The 25,408-nt window shown below is 39.0% G+C and overlaps 1 protein-coding gene across 1 annotated transcript in view; it reads right to left on the bottom strand.

Moving 5' to 3' along the window:
- Nucleotides 1–12,184: 12,184 nt before the first annotated feature.
- STK31 (serine/threonine kinase 31) overlaps nt 12,185–25,408 on the bottom strand; it is a 75,109-nt gene continuing 61,885 nt past the window's right edge. The window contains exons 17-23 of the mRNA XM_056118630.1: nt 24,831–24,956; nt 23,728–23,853; nt 23,459–23,545; nt 22,178–22,327; nt 17,786–17,908; nt 14,295–14,363; nt 12,185–12,424 (exon numbers count right to left, since the gene is read on the bottom strand). Of these exons, the coding sequence (XP_055974605.1) occupies nt 12,203–12,424; nt 14,295–14,363; nt 17,786–17,908; nt 22,178–22,327; nt 23,459–23,545; nt 23,728–23,853; nt 24,831–24,956 (903 nt within the window). The 3' untranslated portion in view covers nt 12,185–12,202. The remainder of the gene's footprint in view (nt 12,425–14,294; nt 14,364–17,785; nt 17,909–22,177; nt 22,328–23,458; nt 23,546–23,727; nt 23,854–24,830; nt 24,957–25,408) is intronic.

The raw sequence follows: 25,408 nt of genomic DNA, 5'->3' as shown, positions 1-25,408 counted from the left end.
TTAATCCAGGCCATCATGTCTGCCCGGAGGGGAAAGGGTGTTGGTCCCTTCCGCCCTCCTCCCTCTGGAAAGAAAGATGGCGGCCACATGGGAGCCTTGTGGACAGCAGGTATGAGCCGGGGGTGTGGGGGCGACTAAAACCTCATGGGAAGGGGGGCGTTCCAGTCCGTCCTTCACGCCCTATTGAGGTCACCAGTTGCCCCCCATGAGCGGCTCTCCAGCACAGCCACAGCCCCAGAAGCACAAGGACTTAATGCAGAACCCAGCAGCTTGGAGCAGAAAAGTGAAAGGACTATGCGTTAATCCAGGCCATCATGTCTGCCCGGAGGGGAAAGGGTGTTGGTCCCTTCCGCCCTCCTCCCTCTGGAAAGAAAGATGGCGGCCACATGGGAGCCTTGTGGACAGCAGGTATGAGCCGGGGGTGTGGGGGCGACTAAAACCTCATGGGAAGGGGGGCGTTCCGGTCCGTCCTTCACGCCCTACCGAGGTCACTAGTTGCCCCCCACAAGCGGCTCTCCAGCACGGCCACGGCCCCAGAAGCACAAGGACTTAATGCAGAACCCGGCAGCTTGGAGCAGAAAAGTGAACGGACTATGCGTTAATCCAGGCCATCAGGTCTGACCGGAGGGGAAAGGGTGTTGCCCCAGTCGCCTTCTCCTCTCTGGAAAGAAAGATGGTGGCCGCATGGGAGCCTTGTGGACAGCAGGTATGAGCCGGGGGAGTGGGGGCGACTAAAACCTCATGGGAAGGGGGGCGTTTCGGTCCGCCCTTCACGCCCTACCGAGGTCACCAGTTGCCCCCACTAGCAGCTCTCCAGCACGGCCACAACTCCAGAGCACAGAGACCAATTTCTTAACTATCTGACTTTCACTAGAAATACTTCCACGGTCAATAAGTAAAATAGCAGAAATCCAAAACCAACATTTAATTCTTGAATCCAGCTGTAGAAAGCAAATCACTTCACAATGCTTTTTCAGCATGTCTGATTTGGGGGGGGGGGGGGGGGTAAACTCTAAATAATAGTGGTGAATCTTTTATTGAAACAATGAATCTAATCAAAGCAGATAGAGTGTTAACTAGAATTCATCTGCCCCACAGGGACTGGGAGGGGTGGGAGGTGGGGTTTTATTTGGGTTCTTCATGGTAAAAAATAAGTATTGGTAAAGGGAAATGTGTTTGATATTTGCATGACTGAGACCTAAACCTGAAAGCTTTGTAACCTTTCCCACGGTGATTCAATAAATAAATAAATAAATTTTTAAAAAAATTATTGATGCATCTTTTCATTTGTGAAAACTCAAAACATTAGAAAGTAGTTTGATCACATCTCAGTCACTTGATCACTTGACATTCCATTATTCATTGATTTGCTAGAGCTGGTGCCAGTAACGTCCCCATTCGTCCCTGTCGCTTGCTAGTGTAGCCCAATGGCGTCTGCTCGTTCTAGGAACACAAAGAGCCTCAAACCAATCATTCAGGGTCTTGACGAAGAAGTCTGACCATCTCATCAGTGGGTGGCCACGCGATATTTTGATGTCCATGGAATCCAGTCGGTAATGGCTCTACTCCAGTGGTCGTCTACAAATCTCATTACATGTCCAGCCCATCTGACTGCGATTAGAGTTTCGGTGAACCCCTCTCTTGACATGATCTCTTCTTTGTAGAATGGTGAGATCCTGGTAGTGAATCTGTAATACAGCTCACAGAGGATCCTGATGTATTGAGTTTGAGTGCCCTTGTTTGGCTAGGGCTTCAATGACTGCTTCCGTCTCAACAGAATCAAAGGACTTCTTTATATCAATGAACATTAGACAGAGCGGCTTCCTGGACTCCCAAGAAACCTCATTGAGCTTGGTTGCCATTTTGAACAGAAACTTTCTCAAGAAAGAAATCTGAATGGCTAAAAGGCACATGAGAAAATGCTCTACATCATTAATTAGGGAGATGCAGATCAAAACAACAATGAGATATCATCTCGCACCACAAGAGACTGGCCCACATCCAAAAGAACAAAAGCAACTGGTGTTGGCACGGGTGTGGGGAGAAAGGGACCCTCCTTCATTGCTGGTGGGAATGCCAAATAGTTCAGCCCTTTGAAAAACAGTATGGACGATTCTCAAAAAAATTAAAAATTGAGCTCCCATTTGACCCAGCAATACCACTCCTGGGAATATATCCCAGAGAGGCAAAAAGGTATAGTCGAAGTGACATATGCACTAGTTTGTTCATTGCAGCACTGTTTAGAATAGCTAGAATCTGGAAAAAAAAACCTGAGTGCCTGAGAACAGATGACCAGTTAAAGAAACTTTGGTGCATCTACACAATAGAGTACTAAGTAGCTGTTAGAAAAGATGGAGTCATGAAGTCATGCATAGAAAGATTGCATTCATCTGGGGAACATAAAGTAACAAAATAGGAGACTAACACCCAAGAATGGCCGAGATTAGTACCAGGAATTTTTCTCCATGTCTTGGAGGCCAACTAAACATACTAGGGGAAAAGGGAGCTCAGATAGAGAAGGGAACACCAAATAAAGGGTGTTGGGAGGATCCTCCCAGGATGGGAGAAGCATGCTGAAAGTATACTATAGACCAAACATGATTGTCATCCATTGCCTCTTTTGCAAACCACAACACCCAATAAGAAAGAACAAAAGGGAATGCCCTGCCACAGAGGCAGGGTGGGCTGGGAGGGATGGAGGGTGGGAGGGATACTGGGATCCATGGTGGTGGGAAATGGGCACTGGAGGAGGGATGGGTAATAAATGAAACCCAAGCACAAAAATTTGTAAGTCTACAACTGTACCTTATGATGTCTCACTAATAAAAATTGAAAAAAAAAGATGAAGTCATGAAATTTACATATAAGTGGTACTGCATGGAAAGTATCATGCTAAGTGAAATGAGTCAGAAAGAGAGGGACAGACATAGAAAGATTGCATTCATCTGGGGAACATAAAGTAACAAAATAAGAGACTAACACCCAAGAATAGCCAAGATTAGTACCTGGCGTTTTGCTCCATGGCTTGGAGGCCAGCCACACATTCTAGGGGAAAGGGCAGCTCAGATAGAAAAGGGAACACCAAATAAAGGGTGTTGGGAGGATCCTCCCAGGATGGGAGATGCATGCTGAAAGTAGACTATAGACCGAACATGATTGCCACTAAATGCCTTTTTTGCAAACCACAGCACCCTAAAGGAGAGAGAACAAAAGGAAATGCCCTGCCACAGAGGTGGGGGGGATGGGAGGTGGGAGGGATACTGGAATCAGTGGTGGTGGAGAATGGGCACCGGTGTAGGGATGGGTACTCGATCATTGTATAACTGAAACCCAAGCACAAAAATTTCTAAGTCTACAACTGTACCTCATAGTGTTTCACTAATAAATTTTTTTTTAAATGAGCTTGGTTACCGTGTGGATATGGTCGATTGTGCTGAATCCTTTGCAGAACCCGGCTTGCTCACATGGTTGTCCTTCATCTAGTGATCTGCTAATTCTATTCAGGAAGACTTGAGTGAACAGCTTGCAGGTGACAGACAATAGGCAGATTGGGTGATAGTTGTCAGTGTCCCAGATGTCTCCCTTTTGGTACAGTAGAATGGTCCTGCTGGTATTCCAATGGGACAAAACCTTGCTCAGACAGGCAGCGTGTGAAGAGCCGAGCCAGTGTATTGATGAGTACCGATGGCAGATTCTTCAGGTGTTCAGGTCTGACCTTGTCTGGGCCAGGTACTGTTCACTTCTTTACTGACAAAATGGTGTGTCGGATTTCGGAAGGGAGAACATTGGGAATGACATATCCATCCTGTGGAATTTGGTATGTGGGCAGGTGGGTGTGGCTATCAAAGAGATATGAGTAGAAATCATGGATAATCTTCTCTATTGCCCTTCTGGAAGATGTGATAGATCCATCAGGAAGTCGGAGGGCAGTCATCTTGGTCTTGTAGTTGGCAAAGGACAGGCAGGTGTTGCGAATGCTTTTCCCAGCTTCTGCCGCATCTGCCAGCACTGCTGCTCTTCTCTCTTTGAGGTCTTCCTTGACCGCTTCTCTGCACTGCTTTGCAAACTTGGACATTTGCTTGTGGTTGCCTGAGGCATGCGCCAAACCACATTGTTGAATAAGCTCACGAGTTTTCAAAGACAGGCATTTTTTTTTTGTGGTTATCTCTTGGCATTCCTCGCACAATTATGGAGGTGCTGAACCAGTCGATCATATTCCTCATCAATGTTGTCAACAATGGCATCTTCCCATGGTGCCGCATGTTACAGACCAGGAACAGAGATCCTCTGCCTGCTCCCACCAACCACAGGTGACCAAGGGATTAAAACCAGAAGGCCCACCCTACCCTGCCTGTCTGCTTCCACCAACCACCAGCGACCCAGGGATTATACACAGAAGAACCATCCTACCGGTACCAGAAAAATGCTTCACTGGCAGACCTCCACTACCTCCACTACCCAGCCGCCGCCACGCTCCTGGATGCTTTCCGGACACATCATAAGACACTTAATACCCATCTTTCAGGACTGCCACACCATATTTGACAGGGTATAAGTATGGTTTGAACCATGGGAACACCTGCAAAGAGCTATTAGAGGCTGCCCTAAAAACCTCTATCCCTCTCAGAGAGCCTGGCAAGCTATCGAGAGTATGCCGCCCACACGGCAGAGCATGGCAAGCTATCCATGGTGTATTCGATATGCCAAAACCAGTAAATACAATGGGTCTCATTTCCCTGACCCTGAAAGAGCCACCAATACGGCAGCATTAAGAAGAATGAGGAAGGAGAGGCTGATAAAAATCTCACAGCCGAACTAGGCTGCCAAAACAAAGAAAGACAAAAATGACTGTACTTTCAATGCACGTATGCTGGCATCTGATGATCCATTGAGGACCTGATGCTACAAGCACGAAAGATCAAGTACAACATCATTGGTCTGACCGAGACAAGAAGGCATCTATCACATCACACCGTTTTTGACACTGGAGAAGAACTGTTCCTCGGAACATGCGACAAAAGAGGCGTTGGTGGTGTCGGTGTCCTTGTCAACACGAACTTGGCCATGAGCATTGATTTATTTGAATGCCTAACAAAACGAATTGGACGATTACACTTGAATAGATGTGGCTCACTGCCAGCAGTTTCTATCTTCGTTGTCTACGCACCAACATCCAATTATGATGAAGGAGAAATTGAGAAGTTCTACATAGAGCTGGAGAAGTTCTATAAAGAAGACCACACCTTCTACAAGGTCATTGTGGGTGATTTTAATGCCAAGATAGGACCAAGAAGATCAGCCGAAGAACTTCACATCGGGACCCATAGCCTAGAATGGAACGAACAGAGTGAGAAACTGTCTGAGTTCATCATGTCGACCAAGACCATCCATGGTAACTCACAGTTCTAGAAGGCCAAATCTAAACGTTGGACTTGGGAGTCTCCCAGTGGACGGTTCCACAATGAAATTGACTATATCATATTCAATCGATGGTTTTGCCTGACCGATGTTGCTGTAGTCTCAAAATTCCAAACGGGATCAGACCACTGTCTCCTTCATGCAAAATTCTACTTCGCGGAATGGGGAGAAAGGGCTGCAAAGTTTAAGAAGAGAACTCCCAGAACAACCACCAACTGGGATCTCTTTGGCACTACTGCAGCACATCTCAGTAACCATTTAAAATGATTATGCTCTTTTATTCCTATGATACCTGTTGGAAAACCTTGGGTTGTCCTTTCTCCTCCCACAGGGAACTTAGGTTTATTGAGTTACTCCTACAACAGTGCCCCCGAGGCACACCCAATTACAGCAAGTATTAATAATCCTATATTGCTTTTCTGTTTCCTTTATGTGACTTGCATGCTTTAGCAATGTCCTTTTTGCACAGACACACAGTTCATGCTGTTTTGTAACATGGGAGTTAATTGATTCCAAATAATATTTATTCCTGGGCATCCATATTTACTTGACTTAAGCCTCAGTTGTCCTTAGTTCCTAGCACTCCAAAAGTAGGGTCCTGACAAAGAGACTGGATGAACCCAGGGAAAGCTGCAAGTTACCCTGGCATCGAAAGGAGACAAGCTAAGTGCCACAATATGTTAATAGCATGGTCATGGAAAAAACTCTTTCATGACCCAAAAAGACGTAACTGAATAAGGACACTTCTGGGGTTAGGAAAGACTAGCCTGGCCTGAGGACTATAGTCTGGGATGTATGGTGAGATGTCCTCAGGAAGAGCCAATCTTTAAGCTTAATATTTATCTCTCCTGCAAGGCAGAGCCTGGTAAGCTACCGGTGACATATTTGATGTTCCAAAAACAGTAACAATAATGGGTCTCATATCTCGGACTCTGAAAGAGCCTCCAATACTGCAGCATTGGGAAAGATGAGTAAGGAGAGGCTGCTAAAAATCTCAGGGCTGGGACGAACGGTGACATTACTGGCACCTGCTTGAGTAAATCAATGACAGTGATACAGTGACAGTGATTTATCTCTTACTATGTTCATAAGAATGACAAGAAATATTTTATAGTAAATTTATAGTTAAATTTAAAGTAAATTTACTATGATTGGTTAAATGGATTACTAGCCGAGGAAAGGAGAAAGCAACACACCCTAGATGGAATGGCCCTTGAGGGGATCTCTTAGTAATCTAGAGTGCAGAACCCTCAGATGAGATATTGCTCTTGAGTTAATCTCCTAGAACTTACCCTGGAGTGGCTTTACCTTTGTTGTTATAATGTTCATCCCCACCTTTGTGTATCCCCACCCTTAATGATTTCTATGTATAGCATTTGCATAACTATGCTGTAAGGGGAAAGAGGAGAGGGTGACAACTGAGACTTTGGAGACTTTGGGACTTTGGGGACTAGAAAGAGGACAAGATGACGACGATGACTGAAAGTAGAAGACTATGAGATTGTGACGAGACTAGGAAGGAAATAACAAAGGAGAGGACTTTGAAGTCTATGAGGAGACTGGGATGATGAAACTATGTTGACTGGGACTACAACCAAAACTGCAACTATGGTTGTGCTGTAAGGGGAGAGATTGGACTATGCTGGGGAGGAGAGAGAGATAAACTGACCAGCCTGGGGCCCCGACCCAGTTCCTGTTTCTCTGTTCCCATGTCCTTTGTCTGCTGTCTCTGTGGATTGTCCTGGGGAGGTGGCTCTCTGCCACTGAATGCTCTCCTCCTGTGCACGACTCCAAGCTCCTTTTCTTGGAAACTCACAGATACCAGTCTTAAATTTTTATTTTAGGAACATGATTTAACAGAAAATGCATATATAAAATGTATATATAGTTCAATTATAATTAAATACAGAATATATTGTTTCATAATTCATTGAATGTCTATAGTAGTTATGATTTATAGTTATGATTTATAAAGCATTCTATTATGCTTATACATAATAGAAATAAAAATGGGTGATAAAACTTTTAAAGATAATTACTTTCACCATTTTGTTTTTTAACTTTTTTATTGAATCATTGTTTTTTATTGAATTCATTACAAAGCTGTTCATGATTGGATTTCAGTCATACAGTATTCCAACAACCATCCTTCCACCAGTGTACATTTCCCAGCACCAGTGTCCCCAGGTTCTCTCCCATCACCTTCCACTTCCCACCCCCTGCCTGCCTTTATGGCAAGGTCTTTTCTTCTCTCTCTCTCTCTCTCTCCTCTCTCTCTCTCTCTCTCTCTCTCTCTCTCTCTCTCTCTCTCTCTCCCCCCCCTTTCTTTCTCTCTCCCCCCTCCCTCCTTTAGGGCATTGTGGTTTGCAATATTGATATTGAAAGGTTATCAAGAATATTTCTTTACCTACTTTTTAAAAAGACTATTCTGAACATCAAATATTTATTAAGCATTCTTTTAATATATAAAATACACTTGGAGACACCCGTTGGGAAAAAAATCAAAGTTCCACTTGCTGTTGTGTCCAAGATGTCTAAAATTATAGAGTTCTTTCCATCAGATTGGTTCTTCATAACCTGATGACCAATGAAATAAGCTGATATGGTCTCTGGTATGTTAACAGGATAACTAATAAAATCCTTTATCAGACCAGGGAGAGCTAGCAAACCAATAGCAATTCCCTTACCTGGCTGGTGCGATAGCACAGCGGTAGGGCGTTTGCCTTGCACACAGCCAACATGGTCGACCCGAGTTCGATTCCTCCGCCCCTCTCAGAGAGCCCAGCAAGCTACTGAGAGTATCTCGCCTGCACGGCAAAGCCTGGCAAGCTATCTGTGATGTATTCGATATGCCAAACACAGTAACAATAAAGTCTCCAATGGAGATGTTACTGGGCCCGCTTGAGCAACTATATGGACTTTAAAAAATGACAATAACACTAGTTTGTCACACTTAACACCAGTAAGAATGGCATATATCCAAAAAACTGAAAACAAGTATTGGCTGGTGTGTTAGTAAAAAGGGAACCTTCATTCAGGTGGGGTTGTCAACTTTTTAGTCTCTAAGAAAAACAATGAGATTTCTCAAAAATAAAAAAGTATTTTTAAAGAATGGAGCTTCCATTTGACCCAGGGATCCCACTTTTAGCTCTCTTTCCCAAAACACAAAAAAAAACATTAATTCCAAGAGATACACACACATCTATGTTCATTGCAGCTCTTAGTACAACTGCCAGGATATGGAAGCAACCCAAACTTTCAACAGATAAATTTTAAAGTCATGTGATATATGTGTGTGTGTATGTGTGTGTATATCACAATGGAATCACAACGGGGAAAAAACCATGCAATTCAGGAAAATTGGATGAATTACAGGGTACCATGCTAAGTGAAATAAGTCAGAGGCAAAACGACAAATACCAGATGATCTCACTCATCCGTAGAACAGAGAAACCAATCAAGGGCTTTCAGAACTTGAGTCAGCCATAGAAATAAAATATAATACCCTTTGCTGGCTGTGAACACCTGGTAGTTTACACTTAAGCTTTCCCCCTACAACAGCAAAAAGACCAATGGAGTAGCCTATGAAGACCAGGGCTGCATGTCCACCTAAACAAATCTTGATGCATTATTACCTCTTGGTTTATATTTCCTTTCACTTACACTTAACCTGCATTGGATATAAATACCCTGAGTTCAATTAGCATTTCTTGTTCTTTCTAAAGATTTAAAAATTACCATATGTATTGTTACTTTAAATAATTATTGTAATTTTCTTTTCTTTACACAGAATAGTCCAACTGTATTTAAAGTAAAACCTGTCTTAGGTGTCCCAGGAAAGCAGTATCAGAACTCTCTCCTGAGTACCTTCTGCTTCCTCCCTGTCAACACAACACTTTCAATCACATTTTCTCAGTGATTATATTTTAAGTCAACAACTGGTCACAGAATTCCTCTTGTGCTGAACATCCCAAGGGACTAATATTCAGCAGAACACATCAGGAAAATGGTGATCTAATTCATTCTTCAAAATAATCAGTATAAGGGACTGGTGAAATAGAGCAGGTAGGCGCTTGCCTTGCATGCGGCCAACCTGGGTTCAATCCCCAGCACCCTCTATGGTCCCCCTAACTTCCAGGAGTGATTCCTGAGCACCAAGTTGGGAATAAGCCCTGAGCAATACCAGATGTGACCTAAAAACAAAGTAACGAGTATAAAGCAAACAATCCATTGCTCCCTTTAATTGTCCAAATTTTCTTTGATAGAACTGCTTTGTAATTATTAATGAATCAGTTAAGAGTAAGTTCTACCTGGGGCTGGAGTGATAGTACAGCAGGTAGGGCATTTGCCTTGCACATGACTGACCCGGGTTCGATTCCCAGCATCCTATATGGTCCCCTGAGCACCGCCAGGAGTAATTCCTGAGTGAAGAGCCAGGAGTAACCCTTGTACATCTCCAAGGTTTTTTTTTTTTTTTTTGCAAAAAGCAAAAAGCAAAAAAAAAAAAAAAGAGTAAGTTCTACCATTAAATACAAAATCTATAAAGAAGCAAACGCTTGAGTGTGTAACAATGGTTCTCTTTAACATGCAACAGAATGACTTACTGTGCTCATAAGAGCACAGATTTCCAGGCTTCACCTTCCAGAGATGCTCATATAGGCCTGGAGAAGAACCAAAGTTTCGCATTTTTAACATGTTCTCAGGAGATGCAAAGGCTGCTTGTGCAAGGATCATACTTTGATAAGGGTTAATCCTCTCAAATACCATGAAATCTTGAAGAGCACAAAGGTTCAAAATGATGAGGGTCACCAGATTCTTCTGATTTACAACTTTATGTTCCTAGTTCATGACTTTAATGCTTGGTCATTTCATAATCCAAGAAGGCTGCTCAAATTCTAACTACCGTGTCGTTTTGCATGCACTAGAAAATGGATAGATAAAAGAGCACAACTCCCAGCCAAGAAAGCATCTTTAAGGAGCCCTATCTGCAAAACTCAAGTCAAAAGATACCCCAATAGATAAAATAGTAACTGTTATATTTTAGTCAAATACACTGCCACCACAAATTAAACTGAGAATCTTTCAATATGAGGAGGAAAATAAGACTGAATTGTGTGGGGTGGGTTTCTTGGTACGTCACTCTCTGCAGTGTTCAGGGGCTAATCCCAGCTCTGCATGTATGAGTTGCTCCAACAGTACACAGGGCACCAACCACATAGAGCCTGTAATCCAACCCAGGTTGAAGTGCCTTCAAACTTCTCCAGATCCAACAGACTGAATTTTGAATATACAACTAGAAACTTTGGCATATATTATAGTGTACACATAGTTCAGTCACCAACTACAAATGATTTTCTTCCTACCTGCTTCATAAATTTTTCCCATGTGTTTCATTGCTTTTAATACTTTGCTAGCCCTTGTTTTCATCTTCTCTCACCCACTCTGTTAAAATAGCCCTCTTACCTGTCACCCTTACTCCTGCCATCATGATGGCAGGTAAAGATGGATTTTGAGGGAGCTCAAGCTGCTTAAAATAATTTTACAATTCCTATAAAATGATTAAGTATGAACATTTATTTCGAAGTCTGCATCCTCTCACGATTATGCCTGCCTCATATAAATACTCTTTACTAAAATATAGCAGTGGAGCGATAGCACAGCAGGTAGGGCGTTCGCCTTACAAGCGGCCAACATGGCCGACCCGAGTTCGATTCCTCCGCCCCTCTCGGAGAGCCCGGCAAGCTACCGAGAGTATTCGATATGCCAGACACAGTAACAACAAAGTCTCCAATGGAGACGTTACTGGGCCCGCTCGAGCAAATCGACGATCAACGGGAGGGCCTTTACCTTTACCTTTACCTTAGTGCTTTCAGATGCCCTCCCTTACATAAGGTTTTTATCCAAAATGGTCAATGGATATTCTATATTAAAAAAAGTTTTGAAGACCTATTTGTATCTCTGATTGCCTTAATAGACTATATTATCTATATCTATATCTGAATATAAGGACCATGTTTTATTTTCCTTTATATCTCCCAACTGCTGTGCGGGCGGGATGCTCTCGGTAGCTTGCCAGGCTCTCTGAGAGGCATATATATAAATTTCCCTCTATGATTTATCCCGTCTGCACAGCAGAGGCTGGCAAACTACAATATGCCAAAAACCGTAACAATAATGGATCTCATGCCCTTACCCTGAATGAGCCTCCAATACGAAAGCATTAGAAAAGATGAGTAAGGAGCTGCTAAAATCTCAGGGCTGGGACAAATGGAGACATTACTGGCACCTGTTCTAGTAAATAGATGAACAAAGGGGTGACAGTGATACAATGGTATCTCCCAAATTAGTTACAAAACAAATGTAAACTCTTCTACAGGGTAATTATTATTATTCCTCCTGTGTAATCCCAGATGTAAACTCTTATTTTTTTTTTTATGTTCCTTTTTAAATGTTCCTTTATCAACAACTAGCCAACAGACTGGAAACTTGGAAATTTGTCCAGTAATATACTTTAAAACATTTCCTATTACAAATGTCATATTCTAATTTTTAAATTTCAAATCTTTTCTAATTAAAATAAAATCCTTAATTAACAAGTTCAATTAAATACAATTTCGAAACAATTTTTTTGCACAGCCAAAATTTTTTATTTGTTACAACTTCAATACCAAAGACAGAACCCAACTAGCTCCAAAATACTTCCAGGTTTTTTTCTATTTACTTAACCAAACTAAAGAACATTCTATAAGAGAAACATCTGCAGCAACAAAACAAAACTAATGTCTCAATCAAAGTTGGCTTCACCATTTGTTTTTTCCTTACATTTATCCAAGTTATCCATCTTAAATTCTTCCTCTTTATTTTGGATATATTCTATGTCTTTTTCTGGGCTTGGAATTGACTTCCCCTTGGGTAGCAAAAAATATTCAGCATTCAAAACTTGATCAGCAGTCATTGAACTTCTACAATAGATCAAGCTACAGAGGAGGGACTTGAGATTATCATCCTGCAAGAAAAAAGGAGATGTTATGAAATAAAAAATAAAAAACAATCTTTTAAAAAGGCAAAACCACAAAATACAATTCAAAAACAGTGATAGAGAATAAAGTATTTTTCTATGTAGATTTCTAAATATTCAAGTCATTTTTATTGTAACGAGATTATCCCAGTAAAAATTAACAACAATGGGGGACTGGACCGATAGCACAGCGGGTAGGGTTTTGCCTTGCATACGGCCAACCCAGGTTCAACTCCCAGCATCCCTTATGGTCCCCTGAGCACCGCCCAGAAGTGATTACTGAGTGCGGAGCCAGGAGTAACCCCTGAGCATCGCCAGTGTGACCCAAAAAGCTAAAAAAAAAAACCCTCAACATTGGGGGCCAGAGAAATAATAGAGTAAGGTGGCTTGACTTGCATGAGGTTGACCCAGGTTCAATCCCCAGTACGACATATGATCCTCCAAGCCTGCCAGGCATGATTTATCAGCAGAGACAGAAGTAAGCCTGAAGCACATGCGCACAAACACACACACACAATAATAATAATAAAAGAAATGGGGAAACTTCGAATGAATCACAGCTGAAATATCTCAAAAATGCATCAAATTCCTGCAATAGCCATTTTTTTAGGGCACTAATCAAAGTCTAACACTATACAAAACAGACTTCAAATGAAATTCCTTTGTCTGAAAAAGTAACCTTTATCCAGTGAACTGCTTCTGTATGTGATAATAAAATCACATTTAAAAAATACCAAAAAAAGCAAATAGACTTATAGGTAACTAAATGCGTCTATATAGCAAAAGAAAAACTCTGAAGTGGCAAATTGTGGGAAGGAAGAATATATCTGAAAGTTATATATTTGTTAAGTTTGTATCAAAAATATTAAAGGAATACCTATAACCAAATCTTTAAAAATATGTTGAAATTGATTAAGACCCAGACATTTCTCCAAGAAAGATATACAGGGTTGGGGAGATAGCTTAGAAGGCTGGGTTGCATGCTTTGCATTTGAGGAGTGCTGACATCATATGGTCCCGTAGGCTATGCTGAGATATTCCAAGAACAAAACAACAAAATATCAAAAGAACAACAAAAAGGCAAAAATATATAGAGAAAGGGGAACCACCAAACTTAAAAAGGTGCACAGCAAAAGGGCAGGCTGGGATTGGGGGTGGAAGATATGGGTAGGACAGATGGGAGGGAACCTGGCAACATTGGTGGAGGGAAGTTGACACAGATGGTGGAATTGATGCTCCAATATTGTATGTCTAAAACTCAACTATGAGTAAGTTTGAAAATCACAGTGCTTTAATTTTTTTAAAAAATCTTTTTAATTAAAAACTATTATAAAAATTAGTTGTAAGGGGGCCAGATCAATAGTACCTAGTAGGGTATTTGCCTTGTACACAGCCAACCCAGGTTTGACCATATGGAGCATCCCATATGGTCCCCCAAGCACCAGCAGGAGTGATCCCTGAACAGAGCCAAGAGTAAGCCCTGAGCACCACTGTGTGTAGTTGCCCCCCCCCCACTAAAATAAAAGGACAAAAAATATTTTAAAAGACAGCTTTCTCACTTTTTTAAACAACAAAGCATTAATTTTAATATAAGATTCAAAATGATATAGAAAAGACTACTTAATTATGAAATTGTTTCTATGTGTGACAAACATAAGAAGAATACAGCAGTACTCTCTGGTAATAATTCTGATAGTGTAACTAGGGGACTTGGAATTTCTACAATACTGTAAAAGCTAATTTTTATTCTTAGAAATATTAGAGGATGTCCACAAATATTTTACATTGTTTCTACACACCTATATATAATCAAAATACTGATCATTTCCTATCAACAAAATAACAAAAGCTCACATACCAAATGAAAGTGATCCACTTTAGGTATTCCATCTTCATTTGTCTCAAATTCCTGATTTTTCACAGAAAGCTGTTAAAGAAAATGAGAATAAATTTCCTATCTATCTAGACACTAATCCCATACCAAAATTAAATCTAGAAATTTGTTCAAATTTTGAGGAGAGTTTATTTTTTTAAAAATCAGATCATGACGGATAAAATAACTTCTCATCACATGTTCTCTAAATCATATTTATTTAATGACTGAAATAAAACTGCTTTCTATATCTTAAATATATAGAATATATTATAGAACACAGAATATGGGATATCTTTTCTCAGATGAGTGGTGGGCAGAAATCCTCTCCTTGTCTGCTGGGTGTCTATCTATTCTGACCAACATTTCCTTTGCCATGTGAAAGCTTCTTAGATGAATGTAGACCCAAATGTGGATGTATACCCACTGATCTGTTCCTGGACTCTCCATTGTCTTTTTCCCATCCTGGTCTATCCATATTGTCACAAGTGGCAAGATATTATCTTCGAACTCAAGAGTACTCCACTGTGTACAAATGCAATAGTTTTATTCACTCATCAGTTGCTAAACACTTGATCTGTTACTGTATCTTTTCCATATAATTTAAACAGAACTGCAACAAACATTGGAACACAACTACCCCTTCAAGACATTTTTATATTCTTTAGTTAAGTAACCAGAAACAGAATTGCTGAAATACATGGTATACCTATTTTTAATATTTTCAGAAATATCCATACTGTTTTCCAAACAGACTGGACTGGTTTACATTATACATTATATGTATTGCATTCATTGTAGGTATTGCACAATACAACAATGTATCAACATTTCTTTATTGCAATACCACTGTCAACACTGTTTCTGACTGTTTTGGTACAGTATATAGGCTATTCTCTCAGATATGAGGTGATATATCATTATTGTATTTCCCTGGTAAATGATAACCACACATGAAAAACCCTGTCTATAACCAGCTGTATGTCTTCTTAGAGTGTCATGTGAGTTTTCAGCCCATTTCCTGAGGTAGTTAATTTAAAATCTGTTCAGTTTCAGGAAGCCTTTCTTTACTTGGATATGAGCCTCTTGTTGGAAGTACAATATGTAGATATTTTCTCCCATTTATTAGAATATCTTTTCATTTTAATGATAGTTTTTTTTTCTTTCACTGTTTTGTCTTTGTGTAGTAATCTCTTTACATTTCATTTTGTTTCTCTAGTCTTTTAAGTCAAGCCCCCAAAGATATCATGGAAGTCAATACTATGAAGTGTACTGCCAATGTTTCTGCTATACATTTCACATTGTAAAACCTTAAATTCCAAGTTTTCAATTCATTTTTTAGTTAAAATTAGTGCTTTGCTCTAAAACAGTAGTACAGTTTCATTACTGTGATTGTGGCTAGCCACTTCTCCCAATGCTACTGCTTAAAAGAGATTCTCCATTACATGTTTTTGGCAATTTTGTTATTTGTTAAATTAGCTCTTAAATTTACTATCCTAGTGAATGTATGTTTCTGAGCTTTCCATTCTTTTCCATTTACCTGTGTCCATTTTTGCTTTTGTATTTTTAAAATAGGAATACCCAATTGTTACAGTAACAATAAAAATTCCCTCAAAAAGCATTTAATCATGTATGAGTGGGTTTAATAGTCTAAATTCTATTCCATCTAGATGTGTATCTAATCTTACACCATCACAGTATATTAATCTATTATAATTTTATGGTCTTAAAATCAGAAAATATAAGCCCTCCAATTTTATTAATTTTCAATTTTTTTGTTTTCCCAGGTCCTAAGAAATTTCTGCCAAAAAAAATTTAGGGGTATAAGCATTTTTTTAAAAAATGCAATGAATATGTAGGACCACTTTGATATTGTATATGCATAAAACATTGAGTATTCTAATCCCTGGGCATAGTTCCTGACCTCTATTTAAGTTTCTTTTTAATTTATCTCAGGAAATAAAACTCTGTGGTTTTCAGTGTATATTTTGATAAATTTATTCCTAAAAATCCCTTCGTTTGATGCTTTTATAAATGACATACTTGTATTTCCTATTATTTATTGCTAGTATATAAAAAACACAATTACTATAGTGACTTTTTATCCTGTAACATTAAACTTATTTTTACTCCATTACCTCTTAACATCTTCCTAATGATTTTATACATAATCATATGTCTGTTAGTAAAAAAAGTAAAACACAGCTTTACTTCTTTGTTTACAAACTATACATCTTTTATGTTTTTATCTTCTAGCAAATGAGCAAGCTATGATTTATACATCAATATTTTTACTGCTTATTTTTCTACAGCCTTCAAGAATTTTTTTACATTGATTAAAAGACAATTTCAAATTACTATTTGGTGACAAATGAAAATTAGATAAAATTTAATTCAAAGTTCATAAATTTTCATTAATTTGTGTACTGTATATGTATGCACTTTCATTAAAGATCATATAACACACAAGAACTAAAATATTTTTATTATCTGGTCTGTTATAGAAAATTTCACTGACCCCTGAGCTAGAACCTCCTGTATAATATTAAGCAGAAGTAGTAAGAAGAGCATTTCTCCCTGGTTAGTATTTCACATTTCACAGAAGAATGGGTTTAAAACATGGATTAAAATGACTAGTTTAAGCTGAAAGCTGGAAAATCTACTCACAGCTTACACACACTTATTTTCCACATACACATAAACTGTTTCTGATTCAGTAGGAAACAAATCATCTTCACTGCTAATCTTGAGATAAAGACAGTCAGGAGGTAAGGTACTCTCTTTGCACTCAGCCCACCCTAATTTAAAATCTCCAGTACCACCAGGAGGGATCTCTGAACACAGAGGAAGAAATAAGCTCTGAGCAATCCCAGTTGTGGCCCAAACACCCCCACCCATCCTGCCCCTCATACAAATAAAAAGTATGATATGCAAAAACACATCCAGTCAACTTGAAAGAAAACTGTGCAAAATGGTAGTAAGAACATCAGCAATATGATAGAAATTTTATTTTAAAAGGGTCAGAGAGAGACCTCAGTAGCCTAATACATATTCTTTGCATGTACAAAGCATGGGTTTGATTCATGGCACCAGCTAGTTCTTCAAGCACTACCAGGAGAGACCATAGGGGAGATTCTATGGGGTTTAAGGCATATGTCTTATAAGCAGTGATCCCAGGTTCACTCACCAGGACCACATGGTCCAATAGTTTTTTCTGCTTTTAGCATCGCAGAGTGTAACCCCAGAAGCCCCTGGAGGCCCCCCCAAACACCACTAGGTACTTGGGAGCTCCCACAAAAAAAATTTAAAGGAAAATATACTAAAAGTCTACCACTGCTTTTTATTCAGATTAAAGTAAAAAAATCACAAATTCTGTAACTTTACACACCAAAATGTATAAACGTGTCTATTTATACATTTCATGTATAACTGTAGTATATACAACTTCCATTTCTTTTTAATAAAAAATAACATACCCATAATAAAAGGCAGCCATAAGCATACAAGTCAGAACTCGGAGAAGCAGGTTTTCCAATTTTTAATTCAGGTGGAAGCAAACTCAATTCACCAACCATCATGTTCACTGAGGCTCGCTGACTCTATAAAATCAAATTAAATCATTTTAGAGGCAATACACTTAAGACAGCTTCCTGAGTTTCTGAATTTAGTCAAAACACACCAAAAAATCCTTTCAAATATTTTACTTTCAATTATTTTTGCCTAATTTATCCTATCATAAAATTCTTCTAGAATTATAAAATGCTTGGCAAAATTTAGTCTAAAATTTACATTTCACTTTGTAGACCAAAATAGATTAAAATCTCAGAGCCACTAATTGAACATTTGTACTTTTTTAAAAAATACATTTAATAAGGATGCAAGACTGAGGGGCTGGTGTTGGCTGGGGTATGAAACTCAGGGATAGAGTGAAGAAGTGATGCTTATTTCAGAGGGATACTGACCCACAAAACCTGGCACCATGTTGGCACGACTGCAATAAAGAAGAGAAAGAAGGTAGCTCTAGGGTTCAACATGAGGTGTGACTTTATCCTGGGGTATAGGGCGCTCTCATTCAGAACAGGCGGTTTGAAGTTTGCTCCAAAGTGAATTAGGAGTTTGACTTTGAGTGTATGGCAGTGGTGAAGGTCTCAGGATACAGAATATTTCAAGTAAAAGGCAAAGGCATTCACTAAGTGGTATCTTGGAATGGTATGGATCATTTCAGAATAAAGTTTTTTAAAAGTACTAAAAAGAGCTGTGCTATTTTTTGAAAGTCATAACTTAAAAACTGGAAGTTTACAAGTGATTGCCTTCTATACTGAACATTTTCTAAGTATTACATTTATCACTGTCAATGGATGACCACCGACAGAAATTCAGAGATCTTGACTACAGTTTTACTCTCACTTATATGACCTTTGGCACTAACCATGTTAAGACTTAAATTTATCTGAAAAATAAGATAATCTGTAAATATATACATAACTGACACAATGCCTGTAGCACTGTAGCACTGTATTGTACTCCATTGTTCATCGATTTGCTCAAGCGGGCACCAGTAACGTCTCCATTGTGAGACTTGTTGTTACTGTATTGGGCATATCAAATATGTCATGAAGAGCTTGCCAGGCTTTGCCATGCAGGCAGGATACTCTCAGTAGCTTGCCGGGCTCCCCGAGAGGGATGGAGAAATCGAACCCAGGTCGGCCACATGCAAGGCAAACACCCTACCCACTATGCTATCACCCCAGCCCCTTTTATGGGAAAGAAATGAAAATTATTTGAAATCAGAAATATTTTTTCAGCTGGTCAACTCAAGTAGTATAATCTATACTAGAATACTGGAAATGTTAGCACATGCTCAGACCTGATGGGCATTAGATTTGCTGAGGAAAACCATGGAGATAATGCTGCTAGCTTAGCAGGCATAATGCCTAGGATAGATTACTAATAGTTAATCATCTCTTCTTCTTTTACCCTTACTCTTACTACTTAAGTATTGCCCAAAAAACAGCAGTCAGGCTATCACCTGAGAACTGGTTAGAAATATATCATCTCCATCTCAGGAGTTCTGAATAACAATGTGGGGTTGGAGAGATAATATAGAGGTTAAAGTGCTTTTCAAAAAAGAACTCAAGACAATAAAATGTTAACAAACATGGAGAGACTGGAATCCTTATAGAGTTAAGGAGAAAGTAAAATGATGCAGCCACTCTGGAAAATACATTTGTTACTCAAAATTTAAAGTTACCATACATCTACCGAACCACCAAAATCCTAGTCCCAAGAGAAATAAAATATATGTCAACAGAAAAACCTGTACACTATTACTCATATCACTATTCAAAACAATCAAAAAGTAGTTACTTAAATGCCTATGAACTGATGAAAGTAAAAGTGGTCTGCCCAAATGAAATAATATATTTGGTTATTAAATTCAGATGTACATTAGAACATGGATGAACCCGGAAGACATTATGCTACATGAAATAAGCCCATAACACAAAGACCACAAAATACATTAACCAATTTACCAAAAAAAGTTCAGAATAAACAAATCTACAGACAGAGAAGTAGATTAGTGTTCCTAAGGGATTAAATATAGAGAAAATGCAAAGCAACTGAAAATCACTATGATTTTCTTTTGGTTGGAGGAGGAATAATAAAAATGCCCTAGAATTAGTGGGAAATAATGCACAACTTTATAAATATATTTAAACTATTATTGGAACTGCATAAATTTCATATGTAATATCTTATACGTTTTAAGAATGAGAACTGATCCCTTGTATTCACAACTTGTATATATACTAAAACTATCATTTCTACCAAATAGAAATAAAAGATCGTAATACATTCTTTAATGCATTGCTTGCTATCCCTAACAAAAATCCTATTCTGAAATAACAGGGACCAAAACTAACAAATTAGTAGAACTAGCACTGAAACTAAATGAAAAGTTTAAGTTCTCCCAGTTTCAAAATATGGCCAATTATCAAAATACCAGTAACATACTATATACACATCAAAATTTAATCTATTGTGGGAAAATACAAGTAGACAGAGATTAGGACACGGTCATTTGGTATTTTTTGGGGGGGCTTGGTTACTAGCAGTTAAATGTTTTTGATGATGATAAAATAAGTATCAATGCTGTCAAAGTCACTGATTATAAAGTTAAGAGTTATGATTAATGGACAGCCACATGTAAAAAAGTGGGCTCAGATCTGTCCCTAACACCAAGTACAAAAGTAAGATCAAAATGGATTAAAGACCTCAGCATCAGACCGGAATCTATAAGGTACATTGAAGACAAAGTTGGCAAAACCCTCCATGACATTGAAGCTAATGGTATCTTCAAAGATGTCACGCCACTGGCCAAGCAAGTGAAAACAGAGAGACAAATGGGACTATCCTAAACTAAGAAGCTTCTGCACCTCAAAAGAAACAGTGACCAAAATACAAAGAAAGTCTACAGAATGGGAAAGGATATTCTCCGAATACACATCTGACAGGGGGTTGATATCAAGGATATACAAATTACTGGTTGAACTCCACAAGAAGAAAACAAGCAACCTCATCAAAAAACGGGGCGACGAAATGAACAGAAACTTTCTCAAAGAAGAAATCCGAATGGTCAAAAGGCACATGAGAAAATGCTCTATATCATTATATCATCAGGGAGATGCAGATCAAAACAAAAATGAGGTATCATCTCACACAACAGAGACTGGCCCACATCCAAACGAACAAAAGCAACCGGTGTTGGCGCGGATGTGGCGAGAAAGGGACTCTCCTTCACTGCTGGTGGGAATGCCGACTGGTTCAGCCCTTTTGGAAAACAGTATGGACAATCCTCAAAAAATTAGAAATTGAACTCCCATTTGACCCAGCAATACCACTCCTGGGAATATCCCAGAGAGGCAAAAAAGTATAGTCAAAGTGACATCTGCACTTGTTTGTTCATTGCAGAACTCTACAATAGCTAGAATCTGGAAAAAACCTGAGTGTCCAAGAACAGATGACTGGTTAAAGAAACTTTGCTACATTTACACAATGGAGTACTATGCAGCTGTTAGAAAAGATGAACTCATGAAATTCATATATAAATGGTACTACATGGAAAGTATCATGCTAAGCGAAATGAGTCAGAAAGAAAGGGACAGACATAGAAAGACTGCATTCATCTGGGGAACATAAAGTAACAAAATAGGAGACTAACACCCAAGAATAGCCGAGATAAGTACCAGGAGGATTACTCCATGGCTTTGAGGACAGCCGCACATGCTAGGGAAAAAGGCAGCTCAGATAGAGAAGGGAGCACCAAATAAAGGATGTTGGGGGGTTCCTCTCAGGATGGGAAATGCGTGATGAGAGTAGACTACACACCGAACAAGATTGTCACTCAATGTCTCTTTTGCAAACCACAGCACTCAAAAGGAGAGAGATAACAAAAGGGAATGCCCTGCCACAGAGGTAGGATGGGATGGGGATCCTACATAGGATGGGGGAGGGATACTGGGACTGGTGGTGGTGGAGAATGGGCACTGGTGGAGGAATGGGTATTCGATCATATTATTCGATGTATAACAAACCCAAGCACAAAAAAATTTTAAGTCTACAACTGTACCTCATGGTGTTTCACTAATAAAAATTTAAGGAAAAAAAGAGTTATGATTAAAAAACAAAATGCACAAATTTATAAGTTCTAGTTCCAGTACTGAGTTACCAGAAAACTACTTACTACATGACCCACCTTAACTGAGGGGAAGATCTCATAAATTACCATGTAACATCAAGGTGCTAAACTTGCTACCCAATAATATATATGAAGTCTACAACCAATTTGTTAAATCACAATATTTTACCACAGATTTGGTGAAGTCAAAATCTCCAACAATTCCTTGTTCACGGTTTAAGACAAATACATTGTTCTGATGAAGTGATCCATGAATTATATCAGCCTTATGCAATGTATGCAGGCCCTGGGCTACACCTTTCATGACCTTTAAAACTTCCTGTAGATAATTATGCACAAAAAAGTTATAAGACAAACAAATTTAAAAAGCTTTTCCAAACATAAATCTTCCTCCAAATGAACCTTTAGAAATACAACATTAAATCAGAGAGATAGTACAGGGGTTAGGGTGCAAGCCTGACACCAGCTCAGCCTCCTGGTCCACAAAGCCACCACCAGATGTTAAGTTCTAGATGGCCCCAAGCAAGGTCAGGGTGATCCAGATGGTCCCTGGCACCACAATCCCAAGAAGCAACGCATTCTTGGATCTTTTCACTGAACCACTGACCTTTTGACTGACTGTTACTAGGAGTGGTCCCTGGGTCTGATGAAATCTCTTGGGAGAACTCCACCCAAAAATTATAGCAAAAAGTAAATAGTTCAATGAAGCATTTGGAAAGGGAAAGTGGGCATGAGGAAAGAGATCAAATGGCTGAAGTGCATGGTCTGCATGTAGGACCTCTAAATTCAATCCCAGGCACTACATGGTTCCCCAAGCACCAAGCCAGGAGTCACCCTCAAGCACCACCAGGTGTTGCCCCAAAAGTAAAACAAATCAACAAAAAAGACTGAAATGGGATTAATGTATAGGAAAAATCAGGTTATCCTTTATTTTTATTACTAAGTTTGTGATAGAAACTAAAGTTGTCACAAGCACTATATCACACAATTTATATACAGCACAGATCAATGGTCATGAACATGGTCCTTGTTATCAAAATGAAATAATTTCAAGTCCCAATTTAGGTGACTATGCAAGTGACTTAGTATCTCTGAACTTCATTTTTCTCATTTGTAAATAATGTAGTAACTCATATGACAGGGTTAATGTGACACTCAAAATATTATCAAACTTTACATTGTACGTAACAGTGCTTTTCAATCAGAAGCCACTGTCCCTGCTCTGGACCCTCAGGATACTTCAAATTGCATAAAGGAGGGTCAAAGTACAAATTAGGGGAGTAATTAGAAGAACAGGTGGACAGAGGAAGCAAACAAGGTCAGATGGGGTGGGGGCATAGTCAGAAAAAGATTGAGGAACAGTTATACAGTATATGCACCATGTGCTCAACAAACATTAGGTATTATTTTCTTATTTTATATATAAAAATGAGGGGTGGTATTTACTCACCTCTGAAGTTAAAGGTTTACTAGCTTGAACAGCACTTAGGTTTGCTCTAGGATAGTATGGGACCATCAGATAAGCCACAGGATCTGACTAAGAAGCAAAACAGAGAATGAGCCTCAAAGTAAAAATTCCTCAATGTATTAATATACACTGATTGTACCAGCTAACTTTTGCTTTATGTTGAAAGGAACTAAATAACTTCTCTAAAACTTGTAACTAAAACTTACATTAAGCAAAATGTGTCCTGCAAAAGATTATAGTAAGAATTTTACCTTGCACAAAAACAGGAATATTAAGGGCAGTAACCCAGACTCTCCTTTGGCTTCTCTGTGAGCTTGGTGATAGGCAGCTGCTCTCTGAATCACACTGGCTTCTGTGTTGACATCCACAGAGTAGCCCTGGTACCAAAAGAGCCATTGATAATTCCAATACTGAAAATCACACTGAGTATATACCATTCCAACTTAACGATTTTGCAAGTAAATTGTATTTTTTATTTGTATAAGAATCTTTCTTCTGCTTTTGATGCTGTAACTTAGAAAATAACAATTTTACCTGTGACTTAGTATACTTTCTAGAATATGCAGCCACTATGGCCAAAATAATAATCCTGTTATCATAATTAACAGCTTCACGGGCCAATTTTTTTTGAAAATCAAAGAACAGAAAACTACTGGAAAAATAGTGAAATTTCAAAAAAGAAATGAAAATAACAATTTTAAAAGATTCTGAAAAGAAGATAATATAGATTAACGCCCAAAAAGGAAATTTTACCACAATAGTAACCTATATTTAGGGTAAAGGCCTTCCCATTGATCATCGATTTGCTCGAGCGGGCCCAGTAACGTCTCCATTGGAGACTTCGTTGTTACTGTGTCTGGCATATCGAATACATCACGGGGAGCTTGCCAGGCTCTGCCGTGCGGGCGAGATACTCTCGGTAGCTTGCCAGGCTCTCCGAGAGGGGCAGAGGAATTGAACTCGGGTCAGCCATATTGGCTGCGTGCAAGGCAAACGCCCTACCGCTGTGCTATCACTCCAGCCCATATTTAGGGAAGTTAGGGAAATTTTTAAAGCTTAATACTGGCAAGACTGGAGTAATAATACAGCAAGTAAGGTTCAAGGCTGACCCGGGTTCCATCCCTGGCATCCCATACAGTCCTCCAAGCCCCTCCAGGAGTAAGGATGTCACACAGGGATGTCACCCAAAAAACAAACAAAAAAAATACAATACAATTTAAATGCTGGCAAGCAAACATCATGCCAATGACCTCATTTAGAAACAATGAGTCTTCATAGTCCTAGAAGGTAATTTAAAAGGTAATTCTACCAATTCTCTTCATTCTGAACCTCCCCCATCAGAACTCAAACTTACCTTTAAAAGAATTACCTGCCCATTGACCTCAGAACATATTAAAGGACGCTTGCTACTAAGTTCCTTCATGGGTTCAGAATCAAGTAGATCCCGTTCCAAGCTCATAGTAAGGAGACCACCAGAGTTCTAGGGGCAAATTTTGGTTATCACTGAATAATTCAAACAATCCTATAATTCCTAATTCAACATAATTAGTTAACATGTTGTTAAATGAATTGGATATACACAATCAACCCAATCAGAGAAATCGATAAAAACAGATAGATTTAAAGTTTCCATTTTTTAACTCTTATTATCCCAAAAGTATAGTCAACATACATTTAATAACTGCTATAAATTCTAAAACATATTCTAAAGATGACTGAGATTAACTAGATACATTTCAAAGAAACTCTTACATTTATTTGAAACACTTTATTTCCTAAATTTATAAAAATAATGACAAATAAAAAGACTATAGAATGGGAATAAACTGTGACAATTAAGTAGTTATTTTACATCTCTGCTTGTTTAAAGTGGAATTTTTATTTTAAAATGAATTTTTCAGAGCGAAAGCAATAGTATGCAAGTAGAATGCT

Source organism: Sorex fumeus, unplaced genomic scaffold (assembly GCF_029834395.1).
Source record: "Sorex fumeus unplaced genomic scaffold, SorFum_2.1 ptg000037l, whole genome shotgun sequence".
NCBI classification, from domain to species: domain Eukaryota; kingdom Metazoa; phylum Chordata; class Mammalia; order Eulipotyphla; family Soricidae; genus Sorex; species Sorex fumeus.
This window is presented reverse-complemented; position numbering and strand designations above follow the sequence as displayed.